This window comes from Salvelinus sp. IW2-2015, linkage group LG7, assembly GCF_002910315.2.
Source record: "Salvelinus sp. IW2-2015 linkage group LG7, ASM291031v2, whole genome shotgun sequence".
Classification (NCBI taxonomy): domain Eukaryota; kingdom Metazoa; phylum Chordata; class Actinopteri; order Salmoniformes; family Salmonidae; genus Salvelinus; species Salvelinus sp. IW2-2015.
In genome coordinates, this window is record NC_036847.1 from 9,019,549 (window position 1) to 9,040,503 (window position 20,955).

The 20,955-nt window shown below is 42.0% G+C and overlaps 2 protein-coding genes across 3 annotated transcripts in view; one reads left to right on the top strand and one right to left on the bottom strand.

The window, feature by feature from the left end:
* Positions 1-20,955, top strand: part of ppih (peptidylprolyl isomerase H (cyclophilin H)) — a 30,690-nt gene that overhangs the window by 2,605 nt on the left and 7,130 nt on the right. Inside the window, exons 1-3 of one of the 2 annotated variants that reach the window (XM_070444412.1) lie at positions 18,136-18,155; positions 19,823-19,887; positions 20,116-20,139. In XM_070444412.1, the coding sequence (XP_070300513.1) occupies positions 19,835-19,887; positions 20,116-20,139 (77 nt within the window). In that variant the 5' untranslated portion in view covers positions 18,136-18,155; positions 19,823-19,834. Of the gene's footprint in view, positions 1-18,135; positions 18,156-19,822; positions 19,888-20,115; positions 20,140-20,955 lie in introns of those variants that run through there. The other variant, XM_023990905.2, reaches the window with a different exon arrangement.
* On the bottom strand, positions 13,604-15,104 carry si:dkeyp-100a1.6 (probable G-protein coupled receptor 160). Its single transcript, XM_023990901.2, has one exon. It carries the CDS (start codon positions 15,012-15,014, stop codon positions 13,941-13,943), a length of 1,074 nt encoding a protein of 357 aa, XP_023846669.1. The 5' UTR covers positions 15,015-15,104; the 3' UTR covers positions 13,604-13,940.

Consider the following 20,955-nt stretch of genomic DNA (forward strand, 5'->3'; position numbering starts at 1 on the left):
TGTGACAGTACAGTATGTAGATAGCCAGAAAGTGCTGCTCCAATAGAAATCCCCAATCAAACTTGTAGGCAATGACATAGGAAAGAAATAGTAATACTGTCTTTTTGTATGCACTAACTCCGCCATGGTTCGTTGGACAAAGTTAATGTAGAAAATAATGAACTACAATCCCAAAGCTCTGTTTTAAAGTTGAGAAAAGTTATTAATCCTCACTAGTTTTAAGGTTTCGGAAACCTTTGGAACTTAACTTTCATATAAGCAAGAAAGAATCTTTCAAATATAAAAGATAGGCTTACTGTGTGCAGTTTAGCAAAGTAGCACCCAGTTGTTTTTACACACCACCTCGCTATGACACATCCTCTCACTTTGCGGTCGCATTTCCAATGGACCATTCAATTTCACGATTCCGTCTAGATCACGTTTCTCAAAATACAGCAGGGTGCAACTTTCCTAAACTCCGTACAGTTAAGTGTATCTGTTTACAAGTATTTATATATATATCTTTTTTATTCTCGCTTATATGAAAGTTAAGTTCCAAGTGTTTTTAAAGTTGTATCGCATGCTAGGCGTATTTGCGTTTAGACAGAGCATTTCCCTAACAAGGTTAAAGGGGATGTCCAATGGCTCAATGTAATGCAATGGAATTGAAGTTATGAATAAGGGCTAGTGGTTCTCCAAAAACCAGAGAATATTCGGAAAGATATTAAATCCACATTTTGCATCAAATAAAAAATGTGTGTGTCTTTGTTTTGGTCACACTGTCTGATGCGCCACGGCCACGTCGCATAGAAACGACTAGTTCCTGCAAAGATGTTGTGAAATGCAACATGTCTGGCAGGTGAAATGGTGAGGGAACTACTGACTCAGTGCAAAATGTGGATTTAATATTTTTCTGAATTTTGTCTGGTTTATCGAGAACCATTTGCAACTGGACACACATTTACAAGATACAATTGTCTTCCGAATTGAGAACAAAGTAAGTAGGCTATCGCCAAGCACAGGTTAGTAGAACATTTGCCTGGAATGCTTTATACTAGCTACTTATCAACAACTATCACTCAGCTGGAACGCAGATAGTAATGATCAGACTAGCCAATGATTTATTAGCTAGCATTGTGGCTCTCCTCGCCTAGTCAGCATGGCTATAGGTCTATAGGTCAGGGGTGTTCGAATCCCAGCCTGGAGGTCCAGACTAATAGTGCTGGTTTTCTGTTCTACCTGATAATTGATTGCGCCCWCTGCACAGAGTTGTGTGGTGTCCACTCCTAGGTCTAAATCAGTCCTTGTTTAGAGGGAAATAATGAAAATCAGCAGTGGAACTGGGCTGGTTTCGAGGTCCAGATTAGAGTTTTACTTTGGTAAGGACCAATTCATTTGGAATTTGACTCTTTCCTCTCTACCAGATACACTAAATAATAGACAGCCGTTCATATTTTAATGTAATCTGACACAAGAAAGTTTGGTCATGACTCATGAGGACATTGCCCATTTGACATGACCAGCAGATGGAGTCTGTTACCAATATTGTGAATTTTGTTAGGGCAGTTGGACATTTGTCACTTTACGAAAAACACACAGCGTAATTGGCAGGAATGGGCTGGACTGTGTCATCACATTTGATGACTTAAAGCTGTTTTTTAATTGTGTGTAGGACAGTGTAGGCCTACACTGGGGGCTCAATTCAATCATTGTTGTACAGTAGCAGTCTTTTCTCATGGTCAAGGCCATGAGGTCTCATAGGCCATTCCATGGTTGCATATCCCAAAATATTTTTGGGTATCTCAGATTGTTCTGGTAATTCTCACAGAAACTTATACTGAACTAAAATATAAACGCAACATGTAAAGTGTTGGTCCCATGTTTCATGAGCTGAAAAAAAAAAAAAAAAAAAAAAATCCACACACACATCTTATTCCTCTCAAATTTTGTGCACAAATTTGTTTACATCCCTGATAGTGAGCATTTCTCCTTTGCCCAGATAATTCATCCACCTGACAGGTGTGGCATATCAAGAAGCTGATTAAACAACATGATCATTACAGAGGTGTCACACAACACAATGCCAGAGATGTCTCAAGTTTTGAGGGAGTGTGCAGTTGGCATGTGGACTGCAGGAATGTCCACCAGAGTTGTTGCCAGAGAATTGAATATTAATTTCTCTATCATAAGCAGCATCCAATGTCGTTTTATAGAATTTGGCAGTATGTCCAACCGGCCTCACAACCGCAGTCCACGTGTTGCCATGCCAGCCCAGGACCTCCACATCTGGCCTCTTCACCTGCGGGATCGTCTGAGACCAGCCACCCGGACAGCTGATGAAACTGAGGAGTATTTCTGTCTGTAATAAAACCCTTTTGTACGGGAAAAACGAATTCTGATTGGCTGGGCCTGGCTCCCCAGTCTTGTGAAACCCATAGATTAAGGTCGAAATAATTATTTCCTTATATGAACTGTAACTCAGTGAAATAGTTGCATGTTGCGTTTTATATTTTTGTTCAGTRTATTTGGGGGGAATGATGCTTGATATGCTTTTTACATTTGTAAAATAAACCATATTTAAGGAAATTGTGAGTGGCAATTGTAGGCCCTTTTTAGACCTATACAGACCTATACATTATACACACTACCTTTGTTTCATTATACTCGGTTGAAGCTATATGAGTGAACAAAGTAAGCATGAGTCATTTGGCACATTGTGGATATAGGATACTCCATCTTATTCCTGCACAATAGGCCTGGCTGTCATTGAAAGATTCAGGTTGATGTATCCTTAGTTGTAATGCATCATTGAATTTGCAAACGGTGTAGTCAGTGTGAGGAAGTTCGTTGTAAAACAAGAAACAGACCGAGAGTTTGTTTTATACACCACATATTTTTGGACAAACCAGACCTACAAGAAAGTGTCTACCATTGTCCTAAAAAGAAAGGCATCTTTACTTTAGTTGGGTCATTCTCACAAAATTGACATTTGACAAAACAATTCTCAAGTGTCATTTTTCACAATTTCCTCTTTTGATCACTGAGAGTACTTATCTATTTCATACTTTTTGTTTATTGATCAGATATAATTCATTTTACCACAATTTCCAGTACCAACGCAAAGATTGTCATTACTGCTCATTACCAAGTCCAAAAAAAGTAAAACAAATCAATGTGTAATATTTTTTTTTTTACATTTCTTACCTAATGAAAAGGCCTGAGTTAAACATAACACTGAAAATAAAAATATTGAAAATGTAATTATAAATGTATTTCATTTATCTCATTACTGTTATTATTATACACTGCTCAAAAAAATAAAGGGAACACTTAAACAACACAATGTAACTCCAAGTCAATCACACTTCTGTGAAATCAAACTGTCCACTTAGGAAGCAACACTGATTGACAATAAATTTCACATGCTGTTGCTTGCAAATGAATAGACAAAAGTGGAATTATAGGCAATTAGCAAGACACCCCCAATAAAGGAGTGATTCTGCAGGTGGTGACCACAGACCACTTCTCAGTTCCTATGCTTTCTGGCTGATGTTTTTGGTCACTTTGAATGCTGGCGGTGCTCTCACTCTAGTGGTAGCATGAGACGGAGTCTAAACCCACACAAGTGGCTCAGGTAGTGCAGCTCATCCAGGATGGCACATCAATGCGAGCTGTGACAAGAAGGTTTGCTGTGTCTGTCAGCGTAGTGTCCAGAGCATGGAGGCGCTACCAGGAGACAGGCCAGTACATCAGGAGACGTGGAGGAGGCCGTAGGAGGGCAACAACCCAGTAGCAGGACCGCTACCTCCGCCTTTGAGCAGGAGGAGCACTGCCAGAGCCCTGCAAAATGACCTCCAGCAGGCCACAAATGTGCATGTGTCAGCATATGGTCTCACAAGGGCTCTGAGGATCTCATCTCGGTACCTAATGGCAGTCAGGCTACCTCTGGCGGAGCACATGGAGGGCTGTGCGGCCCCACAAAGAAATGCCACCCCACACCATGACTGACCCACCGCCAAACCGGTCATGCTGGAGGATGTTGCAGGCAGCAGAACGTTCTCCACGGTGTCTCCAGACTCTGTCACGTCTGTCACATGTGCCAGTGTGAACCTGCTTTCATCTGTGAAGAGCACAGGGCGCCAGTGGCGAATTTGCCAATCTTGGTGTTCTCTGGCAAATGCCAAACGTCCTGCACGGTGTTGGGCTGTAAGCACAACCCCCACCTGTGGACGTCGGGCCCTCATACCACCTCATGGAGGTCTGTTTCTGACCGTTTGAGCAGACACATGCACATTTGTGGCCTGCTGGAGGTCATTTTGCAGGGCTCTGGCAGTGCTCCTCCTGCTCAAAGGCGGAGGTAGCGGTCCTGCTGCTGGGTTGTTTGCCCTCCTACGGCCTCCTCCACGTCTCCTGATGTACTGGCCTGTCTCCTGGTAACGCCTCCATGCTCTGGACACTACGCTGACAGACACAGCAAACCTTCTTGCCACAGCTCGCATTGATGTTCCATCCTGGATGAGCTGCACTACCTGAGCCACTTGTGGGGGTTGTAGACTCCGTCTCATGCTACCACTAGAGTGAGAGCACCGCCAGCATTCAAAAGTGACCAAAACATCAGCCAGGAAGCATAGGAACTGAAAAGTGGTCTGTGGTCACCACCTGCAGAATCACTCCTTTATTGGGGGTGTCTTGCTAATTGCCTATAATTTCCACCTTTTGTCTATTCCATTTGCACAACAGCATGTGAAATTTATTGTCAATCAGTGTTGCTTCCTAATTGGACAGTTTGATTTCACAGAAGTGTGATTGACTTGGAGTTACATTGTGTTGTTTAAGTGTTCCCTTTATTTTTTTGAGCAGTCTATATACACTACCGTTCAAAAGTTTGGGGTCACTTAGAAATGTCCTTGTTTTTGAAAGAAAAGCACACTTTTTTTGGTCCATTTTTTAAATAACATCAAATTGATCAGAAATACAGTATACATTGTTAATGTTGTAAATGACTATTAGCTGGTCTAGTCAGCATATTAGCTCAATCTGCAAATAATAGGGAACGGCCATTTATGAGTCCGCGAAGAATTAACCACCTCACTAAAGCCCATTCATGCCTCCATGTTGCTAAGGTAATGCTTCTGACTTTTTCCCAATTTTGAGCTTTTTAGCCGTTTCGGTAATGAGAAGGTCAAGTGGGATAAAGGGGGTGTTTGAGAATAAGAGTCTAATTCTGAAGGCTTATATGCGAATTCATGAACTTGTGATCAAATTCAGACCCCTTGACAGTTGAAACTGGATTTTAAAGATCGACTCTCTGCTAGACACTAACAAAAGACCCATCATATCTGGCCCTGTGCCCTCTCTGAATCGTGGCATTGAACGCTCTAGCAGGATTCTTTCTCTTCACAACTGGCTACCTGATTATTGCAGCTCAATGGGTTTTACTTTTGTGGACAATTTCGATAGCTTTTGTAAACAAAACACGTTTTATCAGGAGGATGGGATCCACCCAAATCATTTGGGTTCATGGATCCTTTCACAGCATTATGAGGCTGCTTTGAGGCAATGACTTATCAATGACCCAAGCCCAGGTCAGCTGATCCCTACCATTGTGATGCAGAGTTGTCATAATGCTTCAGCAAATATACATTACACCAGGGGTGTCGGTAGACGCAATATAAGTAACTTAATGCATGTCTCTCTAACTGCTCTGAATGCCTCTGCTGATCTTACAGCTATTGTATGCTGTAATCACATGCCTACGAACCCGATTTATACTGTTAGCACTGAGCCGGTGTGCCCTAGTAGGAAGTCCCACTGTGTGCAGCTCACCCTGCACTAGCATAAAGAACATGAGCGCATCTACTGCTGTTAAGTTTCTGAGTAAAGCAATAAAAACAAGGAAGCATCCCAGAAGAAAAGTGCTCAAAATAGCCCACGTTAACACATGTAGCTTAAGATCAAGGTTCATGAAATCAATAATTTGCTAGTAACAGATGACATTCATATTCTATCTCTGAAACTCACTTAGATAATAACTTTGATACAGTGGTAGCTATACAAGGTTATAATATTTACAGAAAATATAGAAATGCCAATGGTGGAGGTGTTGCTGTATATATTCAGAACCACATTCCTGTAAAGATTAGAGAGGATCTCATGTTAAATTCTGTTGAAGTAATATGGCTGCAGGTTCATCTGCCTCACCTAAAGCCCGTTCTGGTGGGAAGCTGCTATAGACCAAGTGCTAACAGTATCTGGATAACGTGTGAAATGCTTGATAATGTATGTGATGTCAATTGAGGTTTACTTTCTGGGTGATTTTAAATATTGACTGGCTTTCATCAGGCTGCCCACTCAAGAGAACATTTCAGACTGTAACTAGTGCCTGCAACCTGGTTATAAATCAACCTACCAGGGTTGTTACAAACAGTACAGGAATGAGATCATCAACATGTATTGATCATATCTTTACTAATGCTGCAAAGATTTGTTTGAAAGCAGTATCCAAATCCATTGGATGTAGTGATCACAATATAGTAGCCATATCTAGGAAAAGTTCCAAAGGCTGGGCCTAATATAGTGTATAAGAGGTCATACAATATGTTTTGTAGTGATTCCTAGGTTGTTGATGTAAAGAATATGTTGGTCCGTGGTGTGTAAAGAGGAGCAAACAGACACTGCACTTGACACATTTATGAAATTGCTTATTCCAGTTACTAATAAGCATGGACCCATTTAAGAAAATTACTGTAAAAACTGTTAATGGGGATTGATGAGGAATTGAAAAATTGAATTGTTGAGAGAGATGAGGCAAAAGGAATGGCAAATAAGTCTGGCTGCACAAACGATTGGCAAACATACTGCAAAGTGAGAAATCATGTGACTAAACTGAAATAAAAAGAAGAAGAAACTACACTATGAAACAACGAAGATAAATGACATAAAGACTGATAGAAAAAAGCTTTGGAGCACCTTAAATGAAATTTTGGGAAAAAATGCTAATTCAGCTCCATCATTCATTGAATCAGATAGCTCATTCATCACAAAACCCACTGACATTGCCAACTAGGGTTGCACATTTTGGGGAATATTCAGAGGTGGAAACTTTCCGTGGGAATATATGGGAATTAACAGAAATATATGCAAATGAATATTAATACCATTTAAATGTAGATGTTTTTTGCATTGGATATATTTACCATATCATAGGGAGACAGAAACCTAAATATTTTACCTCATAAGTAGAAGTAAACTATTTAGTTCCAAATTGAACTTTAATTAAATGAGTTGACTCTTCATATGGGATGATTTCACTGAACAACAAAAGAAAGGGAATATTGAATGATCCCCAATGATCCATTGCATCTCCCAAAAACATTTAACAAACATTTGTAAAATGATAGTCTAGAAACTAAAGCTTTGGTTGTCTTCCTCTCACAGGCCGACTACACCGCTCACGTCGCGTGCGCGAGTGTTGCAAAATAAATTTAGACATACATGTTATTCAATTATTGCACGCACACTGCTCGCGCGCGCGCCAACGAGCATCTGCGTTGCCATGGGCTAAAATAGAAGTCAGTTCTATTTCTGACGCAGATCGCACTGCAAGTCCTGCCTCTCCCATCTTCTCATTGGTTTATAGAAGCAGGTACCCACGTGCCATCTCCTCATTGGTTACACCCACGTGGGTGACTGAAAGACGAACACGGTCAGTGCCGGTAATGCACTTAATTTCTGAAAGTTGCCAATCGCAATATAGAGTCAAGAGAAGAAAAAATCTGGAAGGAGGAGAGATGACGAGAAACAATTCGGTTGACCGTTTAATGTGTGGATTAATTGGYTGAGTAGAGAACCTTGTGCATTTCAGGTAAAATAACAACTCAATGTTTATATCCCAGAACAAATTAGCTAGCAACAGCAAGCTAGCTAAATAGGACAAATTAGCTAGCAAGTGCAAGCTAGCTAGCTAAATTGCCATAAATGTTTAATTATTTTCGACCTGTCCCAAATTAATATAATTGGTTCAGAATTTGTTTTGATATTTGAACCTGCGTGTCGTGATCGCGTTTGGTGTGGGGGGACAAAATACATTTATGCACGATGGCGCACGCGCACAGCCGGTTTGGGTTCCGTGTCAGGCTTCCATGTCTTCTCCCTGGACCTTCTCAATGTCCACCTCTTGAAAATCAGACTCTGAGGCCTCATCTTCACTGTCACTTTCCTGGTTGAGGATGGCTCGTTGTCAGGCTCAAAAAGCCTCAAATATGCCCGGATGGCCACCAATATTTCAACCCTTGTATTGGTCAGCCTGTTGAGTGCTTTGGTGTGTGTGTGTGTGTTCCCAAACAAGGAACAGTTGCACTCCGAGGCGGCTGATGTTGGTGGGATTTGGAGGATGATGGGGGCAACAGGGGAAAGAGCCTCAGATCCACAAAGTCCCTTCCACCAGGTGGCTGATGAGATATGTTGGCACGGCTGACATCCCAAAGCCCTTGCTTGGAAGTATACTTCGCCAGACTGCCAAGAACCTTGCCCTCATCCAGGCCAAGGTGGCGAGACACGGTAGTGATGACACCATAGGCCTTGTTGATCTCTGCACCAGACAGGATGCTCTTGCCAGCCTACTTGGGGTCCAACATGTACGCTGCGGTGTGTATGGGCTTCAGGCAGAAGTCTTCACACTTTTTGATGTATTTCAGAACTGCAGTTTCCTCTGCTTGGAGCAACAGTGAAGTGGCCAGTACAGATTCCTTCTCTTACATCTGCAAGCAGAGTCTGAACAACAGACAGGATAGCATTGTCTCCCTCAATCTGTGCAATGGCTACTGCTATAGGTTTCAGGAGTTTCATGCTGCTTACCACTCTCTCCCAAAATACATAATCTAGGAGGATCCTCTTGATGGGGCTGTCCATATTGGCAGACTGTGATTATGGTCATTTCTTGGAGAGACTCCTTCCCCTCCAGGAGACTGTCAAACATGATGAAAACACCACCCCAACTGGTGTTTCTGGGCAGCTTCAATGTGATGCTCTTATTCTTCTCACTTTGCTTGGTGAGGTAGATTGCTGCTATAACTTGATGACCCTTCACATACATAATAATTTCCTTGGCTCTCTTGTAGAGTGTATCCATTGTTTTCAGTGCCATGATGTCCTTGAGGAGCAGATTCAATTCATGAGCAGCACAGCCAATGGGTGTGACGTGAGGGTAGAACTCCTCCACTTTAGACAGTGCTGCGAACATGAAAGCTGCATGGTCTGTCACCAGTGCAAATACCTTCTGTAGTCCAAGGTCATTGATGACTGCCTTCAGCTCATCTGCAATGTAGAGACCGGTGTTCCTTGTGTCTGTGCTCTTGTAGAATACTGATTGAGGGGTGGAGATAATGTAGTTAATTATTCCTTGCCCACAAACATTCGACCACCCATCAGAGATGATTGCAATACAGTCTGCTTTCTCTATGATTTGCTTGACCTTCAGTTGAACTCTGTTGAACTCTGCATCCAGCAAATGAGTAGATAAAGCATGTCTGGTTGGAGGGGTGTATACTGGGCAAAGAACATTCAGAAATCTCTTCCAATACTCATTGCCTGTGAGCATCAGAGGTGAACCAGTTGCATACAAAGCTCGAGCAAGACATTCATCAGCATTTCTCTGACTACATTCCTCCATTGAGTCAAAAAAACTTCTGATTCCACTAAGACCATGAGCTGTTGCTATAGATAAGGTGCCTGCTTCATCATTTTCACCTCGAATAGAAGTAGAGGGACTTTTGTCAGAGGTTGCTTGTTGTGAGCGCCGAGGGAACTTTATGCACTTGGCCAGATGATTCTGCATCTTTGTTGCATTCTTCACATATGATTTGGCACAGTATTTGCAAATGTACACAGATTTTCCTTCTACATTAGCTGCAGTGAAATGTCTCCACACATCAGATAGTGCCCATGGCATTTTCCTGTAAAGATTAGGTAAAAAATGGTAAAACAAATACAATTCCATGTTTAATCTAACTGCTTAACTATTTATCTGTACAACTCCTTTGTAAGATAAATGATTTAAAATGAAACATGTATGGAAACAGGTGAATTAACACTCCTCAGTTAGCAGGCTCAAGCAAGCTTAAACCCACATGGTAGCAAAAACGAACTAGCAGAAATTGTGAACAAGTTAGAAGATTTAAGATTTAAACAAACTATTTAAACAAACTAGATTTAAACAAACTATTTTAAACACACTGTTACTACTACTATTTACAAGTTAACAAAAAATCATGTATGTCATAAAATATTTTCACCACACCCAGTATTGTAATCAAAACGTACCAGAAAGCATGTAGTCCTTGGCTCAGACAGTGTAGTAGTGTGGGCTGAATAGCATCTCATTAGTGTGCAAGATCTTGAGAATCAGCTGCACAGTCATGGCCAAAAGTTTTAAGAGTGACACAAATATTCATTTCCACAAAGTTTGCTGCTTCAGTGTCTTTAGATATTTTTGTCAGATGTTACTATGGAATACTGAAGTATAATTACAAGCATTTCATAAGTGTCAAAGGCTTTTATTGACAATTACATGAAGTTGATGCAAAGAGTCAATATTTGCAGTGTTGCCCCTTTTTCAATACCTCTGCAATCTGCCCTGGCATGCTGTCAATTAACTTCTGGGCCACATCCTGACTGATGGTAGCCCATTCTTGCATAATCAATTCTTGGAGTTTGTCAGAATTTGTGGGTTTTTGTTTGTCCACCTGCCTCTTGAGGATTGACCACAAGTTCTCAATGGGATTAAGGTCTGGGGAGTTTCCTGGCCATGGAACCAAAATATCGATGTTTTTGTACCCCGAGCCGCTTAGTTATCACTTTTGCCTTATGGCAAGGTGCTCCGTCATGCTGGAAAATACATTGTTCGTCACCAAACTGTTCCTGGATGGTTGGGAGAATTTGCTCTCGGAGGATGTGTTGGTACCATTATTTATTCATGGCTGTGTTCTTAGGCAAAATTGTGAGTGAGCCCACTCTCTTGGCTTAGAAGCAACCCCACACATGAATGGTCTCAGGATGCTTTACTGTTGGCATGACACAGGACTGATGGTAGCGCTCACCTTTGTCTTCTCCGGACAAGCTTTTTTCCGGATGCCCCAAACAATCGGAAAGGGGATTCATCAGAGAAAATGACTTTACCCCAGTCCTCAGCAGTCCAATCCCTGTACCTTTTGCAGAATATCAGTCTGTCCCTGATGTTTTTCCTGGAAATAAGTGGCTTCTTTGCTGCCCTTCTTGACACCAGACCATCCTCCAAAAGTCTTCGCCTCACTGTGTGTGCAGATGCACTCACACCTGCCTGCTGCCATTCCTGAGCAAGCTCTGTACTGGTGGTGCCCCAATCCCGCAGCTTAATCAACTTTCGGAGACGGTCCTGGCGCTTGCTGGACTTTCTTGGGCGCCCTGAAGCCTTCACAACAATTGAACCGCTCTCCTTGAAGTTCTTGATGATCCGATAAATGGTTGATTTAGGTGCAATCTTACTGGCAGCAATATCCTTGACTGTGAAGCCCTTTTTGTGCAAAGTAATGATGACGGCACGTGTTTCCTTGCAGGTAACCATGTTTGACAGAGGAAGAACAATGATTCCAAGCACCACCCTCCTTTTGAAGCTTCCAGTCTGTTATTTGAACTCAATCAGCATGACAGAGTGATCTCTAGCCTTGTCCTCGTCAACACTCACACCTGTGTTAACGAGAGAATCACTGACATGATGTCAGCTGGTCCTTTTGTGGTAGGGTTGAAATGCAGTGGAAATGTTTTTGGGGGATTCAGCTCATTTGCAAGGCAAAGAGGGACTTTGCAATTCATCTGATCACTCTTCATAACATTCTGGAGTATATGCAAATTGCCATCATACAAACTGAGGCAGCAGACTTTGTGAAAATTTATATTTGTGTGATTCTCAAAACTTTTGGCCACGACTGTACGTTTTGATGGAAGAATTCACTGTGCATGCAGAGGGTTGCAATTCCATTGAATTGGGGATAGTTTAACAAAAATATGCCACAAGACCTAGAATTGCCTTATGTGTATCCCACAAAAAAGGTTCACTGTTGTAAGCTAACTCTTTTGATGAATTTAAGCCAAATTCCTGGGCTTAACTTCCCATGGAAATTTACCAGAAGGTTTCCGACCCTTTGCAACCCTATTGCCAACTACTTTAATGATTTTTTAAAACTTTAAATATTTCAAAAACTAAAAGCATTGTATTTGGGACAAATCATTCACTAAACCCTCAACCTCAACTAAATCTTGCAGTAAATCATGTGGAAATTGAGCAAGTTGAGGTGACTAACCTGCTTGGAGTAACCCCAGATTGTAAACTGTCATTGTCAAAACATATTGATACAGTAGCTAAGATAGGGAGAAGTATATCAATAATAAAGCGCTGCTCTACCTTCTTAACAGCACTATCAACAAGGCAGGTCCTACAGGCCCTAGTTTTGTCGCACCTGGACTACTGTTCAGTCGCGTGGTCAGGTGCCACAAAAAAATACTTAGGAAAGTTGCAATTGGCTCAGAACATGGCAGCACAGCTGGTCCTTGGATGTGCACAGAGAGCTAATATTAATAATATGCATGTCAATCTCTCCTGGCTTAAAGTGGAGGAGAGATTGACTTCATCACTACTTGTGTTTATGAGAGGTATTGACATGTTGAATCCACCGAGCTGTCTGTTTGAACTGCTTGTGCACAGCTCGGAAACCCATGCATACCCCACAAGACATGCCACAGAGGTCTCTTCACAGTCCCCAAGTCCAAAGCAGACTGGCAGGCGCACAGTACTACATAGAGCCATGGCTACATGGAACTCTATTCCACATCAAGTAACCGATGCAAGCAGTAAAAGTAGATTTAAAAAAAAAACAAACATAAAAATACACCTTATGGCAGGGACAGCAGGGACTGTGAAGCAACACAAACATAGGCACAGACACATGCATACACACACATACACGATAACATGCGCACTATACACACACGTACACATGGATTTTGTACTGTAGATATGTGGTAGTGGTGGAGTAGGAGCCTGAGGGCACACAGTGTGTTGTGAATGTATTGTTATGTTTTTAAAATTGTGTGAACTGCCTTAATTTTTCTGGACCCCAGGAATATAATCAATACAAAAGTAAGGATTACTAATCTAGATGATGCATCATGGGAGAATAAATATGTATTTAACTGTTTTTACAGGAACTTGAAAAAGTGTTACTTTAATGAGAGACTTCAACTAGTATAGAATTTTTATTATTTATGGACAAACTACAGCATACTGTTTTTATTCAAACAAGTTAAAATTGTTGAAAATGACCAGAGAATTTAATCCTGACACATTTCGGTAATGAGAATTAAGGGTGTAAATTTACAAAATTCAGGCAGAAATCTCAAATGTCTTTAAAATATGACACTTTACCAAAAACTAGGCATCTAAGTCTTCAGAATGATAGTTGCTTTTTGCAGATGCATCATGGTTTTGTAACTCAGTTTGCAACAGACAGTTAAAACTAGTTTAATGAGAATCACCCAGTTTCTCTAAAGCATATTGAAAAACCTGTAACAGAGAAACATGAAACTCGAGGAGTGGGAGTCAGTACAGGTAGTTTATTGAGCAAACATACAAAGTACACTACTACATAAAGTGTTGCAGGTCCTTTATTATGCCCATGTTGTTGGATGTGTTTGTCGTAACAATGAGAGAGCCTAAACTAACGGCACCACCCTTCATACAGTTAACATATCAAGGGCAGGAACTACTGAGAATCATATAGGATAGTAACAAGGCTATCAGTAGAAGTATGTAACAGTAAAATTGCTTTCTTTGTCCTCATATCTAAAACAAACATCATCAAAGGATTGTAAAGGTAATACAGTAGGCTTATCTCGCATCATGAGCCAAGCCCTCTTTTGATTGGCCTAATTCAGACATGCAGGAGTGGGTTTCTGTCCTTGCCTGACAGGCTGAACACAGTCTTGGGAAGTTTCTCAGAGTCTCTAACGGGTCCTCTACTTAAGTGCCAGTAAACCTGCCACTGGCAGATGTCGTCCGGGAGATCGCTGTACGGCCCCAGCCAGTCGCTTTTGAGCCAGAACACCAGCCCTACCAGTAAGCTGTTGGCACACTCCAACCACAGGAGGTTGATGGCAATGTAGGCGGGAACCGCAATGCCCCAGAGCTCACAGGCAACGCACATGACCAGGTATGATCCCCACGTTGTGCTGAAGCCCAAAGTCAGTCCGAGGTAAAGGGGGTACCTCTGACATTCGGTCTCCACCGCCAGTGCTTTCTCCTCGTCCTTGTCAGCCCCTGGCTGGCCGAACTTGGCATACCTGAAGCTCAAGTCGCTGTGCAGCGTTGGGTTGACGTTGTCCCTATGCTCTGAGAGCCTGTTGGCCTCCTTCAGCCACGAAGAAAGACATTTGTAGTGCAGCATCAGCACACAGCAGATGGCTACGGAGATCCCCACTGAGAAATGTACTACAAACACAGACTCTTGCACCACGCACCCTAAAGCATGCCTCCCTCCCTCGTACTCCACCTCTATGAGGTTGGTGAAGGATGAGCAGCCGGAGCGCACGCCGGCTAGCACCCACACCAGAAGCGTCAGGGTGCAATTCCACAAGGCCCTGCAGGGGGCGGCATGGCTGGAGGTGTAGCATGACTCTGTGGCGTAGTCCAGCAGCCCCAGGCCCAGCACGGGCAGAGGGAGCGCGTTGAACACGGCCGAGGCCTGCGCCAAGAGGAAGCACATGGACACTGGGGAGCGGGCAGGTCCTAGTAACCAAACAGCCACAACGGCGCATGCCAACGCCACGTCGACCAGGAAGACGGAGAAACCACAGACGCCCATGAAGGAGGTGTTAAGCCGGCGCAGGCTGATGAACAGGACCAGACAGTCCATGCCCACCTTTAACAGCAAGATGAACAGAAACTGGCTGGTGTTGTCCTTGATGCAGCTCCCTTCCTCTTCCCACGACTCAATGATGGCCAGCATGTTGAAGCTTTTGCCGTTGAGACTGAGCCAGACCAAGAAGTAACCTATTGGGTCTGTGATGTTCCGGTCGACGTCACCATGCTCAGGAAAAAGCTGTCGACGAGAGAGTGGAGCAGTTAGCAGTAATCTACAAACAGCTTTTACCAAGAAATTAGACTGTTTCTAGTGTTATCAGTACTACCTGGCTTTTCATGAGTCGTCTACAGAAACAACAACACCTTATGGAAGTCGAAAATAAGAAACTTCAACTCTCCCTAGTGTATGTTGGCACCAGTGTGCGGATAATATTTTTGGTTTCTCAGATTGTTCTGGAAATTCTCACATTTCTCACAAAGACTTAGTGTTTTCGGAAAGTATTCAGACCCCTTCCAATTTTCCACATTTTGTTACGTTACAGCCTTATTCTAAAAATGGATTAAATACATTTTTTCCTCAGCCATCTACACACACTACCCCATAATGACAAAGCAAAAACAAGTTGTTAGAAATTTTTGCAAATGTATAAACAAAAAAAAGAGACCTTATTTATGTAGGTATTCATACCCTTTGCTATGACACTCTGGTGAATCATGTTTCCATTGATCATCCTTGAAGTTTCTATAAGTTGATTTGGAGTCCATCTGTGGTAAATTCAATTGATTGGACATGATATAGACAGGTGTGTGCCTTTCTAAGGTCCCACAGTTGACAGTGCATGTCAGAGCAAAAACCAAGCCATGAGGTTGAAGGAATTGTCCGTAGAGCTTTAAGACAGGATTGTGTCGAGGCACAGATCTGTGGAAGGGTGCGAAAAAATGTCTGCATCATCGAAGGTCCCCAAGAACAGTGGCCTCCATTCTTAAATGAAAGAAGTTTGGAACCACCAAGACTCTTCCTAGAGCTGTCCACCCGGCCAAACTGAGCAATCGGGGAAGAAGGGCCTTGGTMAGGGAGGTGACCAATAACTCGATGTTCACTCTGACAGAGCTGTAGAGTTCCTCTGTGGAGATGGGAGAACCTTCCAGAAGGATAACCGTCTCTGCAGCACTCCACAAATCCAGCCTTTATGGTAGAGTGGCCAATCAGAAGCCACTCTTCAGTAAAAGGCACATGTCAGCCCACTTGGAATTTGCCAAAAGACTCTCAGACCATGAGAAACAAGATTCTCTGATCTTATTAAATGAAAATTGAACTCTTTGGCCTGAATGACAAGCGTCACGTCTGGAGGAAACCTGGCACAATCCCTAAGGTGAAGCATGGTAGTGGCAGCATCATGCTGTGGGGATGTTTTTCAGTGGCAGGGACTGGGAGACTAGTCAGGATTGAAGGTAGGATGAACGGAGCAAAGTACAGAGATCATTAATGAAAACCTGCTCGGGAGCTTGGAAGGTTAACCTTCGCCCCCAGTCTAACAGGACAACGACCCTAAGCACACAGCCAAGACAATGCAGGAGTGGCTTCGGAACAAGTTTCTGAATGTCCTTGTGTGGGCCAGCCAGAACCCAATCGAACATTTCTGGAGACCTGAAAATAGCTGTGCAGCGACGCTCCCTATCCAACCTGACAGAGCTTGAGAGGATCTGCAGAGAAGAAGAATGGGAGAAACTCCCCAAATACATGTGCCAAGCTTGTAGCTTCATACCCAAGACTCGAGGCTGTAATCGCTGCCAAAGGTGCTTCAACAAATTACTGAGTAAAGTGTCTGAATACTTATGTAAATGTGATATTTCTGTGTTTTATTAAAAAATTTGCCAACATTTCTAAAAAACTGTTTTTGCTTTCTCATTACGGGATATTGTGTGTAGATTGATTTTTAACCCCCTCATCAATGTAATCAATTTTAGAATAAGGCTGTAATGTAACTATGTGGGAAAAGTAAAGAGGTCTGAATATTTTCCAAAGGCACTGTATGTTGTAAATCGCCCATAAGTTTGAAAAATATAAATMTGATTTCTAGGCCATATTGCCCAGCCCTAGTTTGAAGAGTATATTGCTACAAACAATATGTCCTTAAAATAAGAAAAATAGAAAATGGTAGTTTTTAAGATATTATTATTTTATGTTGAATAAATGAATGTGAAAATGTGTATTTCAAAATCTATACATAGGCGTACTCCATATTTCTGAGAATGTTAGGTATAATGACACCAATATGTTGCCTGTATCATGTACGGTTCACAGATCATAGGGTCTTACAGGAGGAGGCATGTATATGTCTAAAAAGGGCCTAAAATTGCCACTTTGATTATGCKTTTCTCAAAAATGGTTTGTGATACAAAAGTATGTTAAAAATCAGTCCTCCCAATGAAGTTCCTATGTGAGAATTCTCAGAACAATCTAAGATGCAAAAAATWGTTTCCACTCCCACTGGCGTGGAATCGCCCAAGTAGCATGCCTCAACACTCATTGTTTGGAGTCCACCAACCTCAAGTGTTAGGAAATACAAGTAGCCTATTATGTATATATTTAACTGCTGACAGCCTGAGGCTAGACAAAAGCTAATGTTTCAGGTCTGGCAATCCAATCCGTTTACTATTCCTATAAAAAACAGGTTTGTTTACGCGTAGGAGGAAATGCGTGCCTTCTTGTGATACACTGCTATTGCTTAACCCAGACATTTCCAGTTACGGGAGTCTTCAAAGATTAAACAATATTTTGAAGCGTATCAACTATCATGCTGATCTCATGGAATGTTAGTCCTGGCATCCATAGCTCCATCTATGAATTTGAGCATGATTAGGCTACATTCAGCCAGCCCCACCCCTCAGCTCTATTGCAAACCCAGGGATAGGGCTGCCTTATACTTAATAATACAAATAAATCGAATTAAGAATTGTTTTACGATGACAACGAAAAAGCTATCAATCCAATCTTTTGAACACTGCAAGTAGGCCTTACCTCTTAATCGTTGTGGGTAATCCTGGTCATTTGTGTAGTTTGAGATCCAGTGGCAGCATCAACAGGTGTGTGCTTTACTCTTAGCAACAGGCTAGTAGTGTTTGGCAAGCACTTCCTTATTATATGGTCATTTTACTGCCTCATTGTGGGTGGGTCTATTACCTGCTCAGGCTTTTCTGGGAGAAACTAGCCTTGTAGCCAACCTGACACACCTGTAATTCTACCTGGCGGTTTCAACCACCCTCCTTGCCCTTCCCTCCTCAGGTACAACCTTTTCTCTGTTTTGAATAGCCTGTTGAGTTTTGGGTGGGGTGAAGATTCACCACTAAGACCATGCAGAAACTGTTGTTTGGTTGAAGAGTCCGTGTGTCTTACAAACATGCTCTTCCGCCGTGATGCCGATATGGGGACAACACTGTTCAAACCCGAGACATCCATCAGGAATGATTCCTGTAAAATCGAGTCTAAGCTTATGGTCTAGAGTTCCATTTTATAATGTAGTCCCCCCCCCCCCCCCCTCATCAGGCTATCGATGTTGTGAACTGTTGTTTTGTAAATGCATGTGTACTGTAAATGTATGGCCTGAGCGGTGTAACGGGTTTTTTTTATGACAAAGTAGTTTGACGTTCATGATATGTGCTGCTAATAGGTTGGCATATGTTGGTTGGGTGTTTTTTTGTTGTTGTAATGGCCTGTTTTGCATAGCAGGCTGAGGGCTATGTAAGGTGTGTAGGAGGGGGGAAAACACATCTACTCTGTTTGTTCAATGCAATAAAGAACTCCCTACCACCTCAGTGACCCAACCCCTGCATTAGAGCAGCCAGAGGCCAGCCAGTGTTTGCTTGCTGATCTCTGTAAATGTTCAGGATATTATGTTAAGTGATTTGTTTTGGTTCAGGGGAAGTGAAATGTACTGTCCAAGGGGAACAAAGGCCAGGTCTAGATTTCTTTCTCAACCTGAACAAATTGTTAATTAACAGTGATGAAAGGAACACCTATACTAGGGTGTAAAAGCCTATTTATGGCCTATCCGGTATACATTACGCAAAGGATCCGCTGGGCGATTGAGGCAATTACCGAGAAAATCGAAGTGTGCACRGTGTTGGCTAAGTGGAGGGTGCTCCTGCACCTCCAATATTTGTTTAACAACACAGAAGCTCTCCGGGGATGCCTTGGGGACAAATGGCTCTTTTCAGAGGGGCTGAATTTCAAAGCTGTAGCACAATATTTGACATAAAGCAGGTTTTCAAAGAGTTTAGTCTGCTTCTTATTTTCCTTTTTGCCATGGAAAATTTGAGTATCGTCTCACGGGGTGGGCAATTCCAGTCCTAGAGGGCCTGATTTGGTGTCACAGTTTTGCCCCAGCTAACACACCTGACTCCAAAAATCACCTAATCATGACCTTCAGTTTAGAATGCAATTTGATTAATCAGCTGTGTTTTGCTAGGAATGGAGAAAAAGTGTGACGCCAATCAGGCCCTCGGACTGGAGTTGCCCACCTCAATAACAACTAGTATCATGACAACCCTACAGTTGGTACTSCTTAATTAATCCAGTGGGAACAGGTATTCATTAAGTAGCCTATTAGTCATTTAATTTGCGTAAAGTGTCATACCATGTGAATAAGATATGATATGATGATAACAAAATATTGTTGAATACAAGAAACCAGAAGTTCTTTGGTCAAAAGATATAGAGACTATGTTTTGTCATATACATTTTACACTGCTTCCAGAAAACCATTTCTCATGCAAAACATTGAATGTAGTTTAGAAATACTAATTGATAAGCATACCAGGAAATATGAATGTGGACAGAAGCGGCTTTCAAAACCCGGTCGAGCAAGGTGATGACTATTGTGTTCTCTTTCCTGTCAATATTTGCATGTGGAGTGTTTACAGAAATCAGCCCTTTGACTTACTGTTTTCCAGGAAGTTGGGAGAATGAAGGTAGAACTCTTTGCCGATGTGGTTCCTAAGACGGCTGAGAACTTTCGGTAATTTGACCTAAACAAATTGTCACATCAAGGCCACATTCAGTATGGCATAATGTTGTAGAATGTCGGATAGAAAATAATTCTGTAGAAGAGACATGCCTCTGACATATCTGCAATGTTTAGTACATTGCACAAATCCTGAATTCTTAAAGATTTGTTAGAGATGATTAGTAGAGGTGATTTTTGCCCTTCCAATGAAGAATAAATTATTTCCTTATTCTTTTACAGGCAGTTCTGCACAGGGGAATTCAGGTAAGGGCATCTCTATGGATACTAGAGTAGGCTATATATTTTTCCCTGGTACACTTGCTTATCTACTCGCTCTGACCACCCAACTGTACCCATGTACTACTACAGTTACAAGCACAGTCACTGTATGAAAGGCTGTAGTCAGGAGAGATTTTATTGCTCACTTGACACAAGTATCTAGCAGGTTAAGGTGTTGGCTGTACAACGCCATCTACTGGAGCTGTAGAACCCTTCCCACTAGCATAGTTCACCCTTGAAGAGAGTTCAGTATTTGATTAAAAGAATGGGCCTGTTCACCGGCCGTGGTGTCCACTTAGTGGAACAGGTGTATAGAGTGTTATTTTTTTCCTCTGTACAGGTGTTTTAATTGTGTTAAATGTCCCTTTTCACTTATTGTTTAGGCTGTTGAGCACAACTTAAATGACAGTAGTCGGGCCAGTTCCTTTGAGATGTGTCAACTCTGCAATATGCAAAACCTTCTGTGCACTCTAATAGGAGAATGGTAGGGAATCAGTCTTCACACCCCAGAGTCAATACTTGGTATAATCTCATTTGACAGCCTTTACAGCTGTGAATAGTTTTGAATAAGATTCTACTAACCCATTGCAAAAGCTCAGTAAATTTGGTTGGGAACAGCAATATTCTAACCTTATCTCTGATTTTCAAGCAGATTTAAGTCAGGACTGAGACTGGACCATTCAGTAACACTCAACACCTATTGGAAAGCTATTTTGGTTTGTCTTTGGCATAAAAATGTGTGTAATTGTCCCACTGAAAAATAACAATATAAACTCAGCAAAAAAAGAAATGTCCTCTCAC

Excerpts from the sequence above, each read along its gene's own strand:
- si:dkeyp-100a1.6 (XM_023990901.2), bottom strand. The coding sequence starts at position 15,014 with ATGCTGGCCATCATTGAGTCGTGGGAAGAGGAAGGGAGCTGCATCAAG.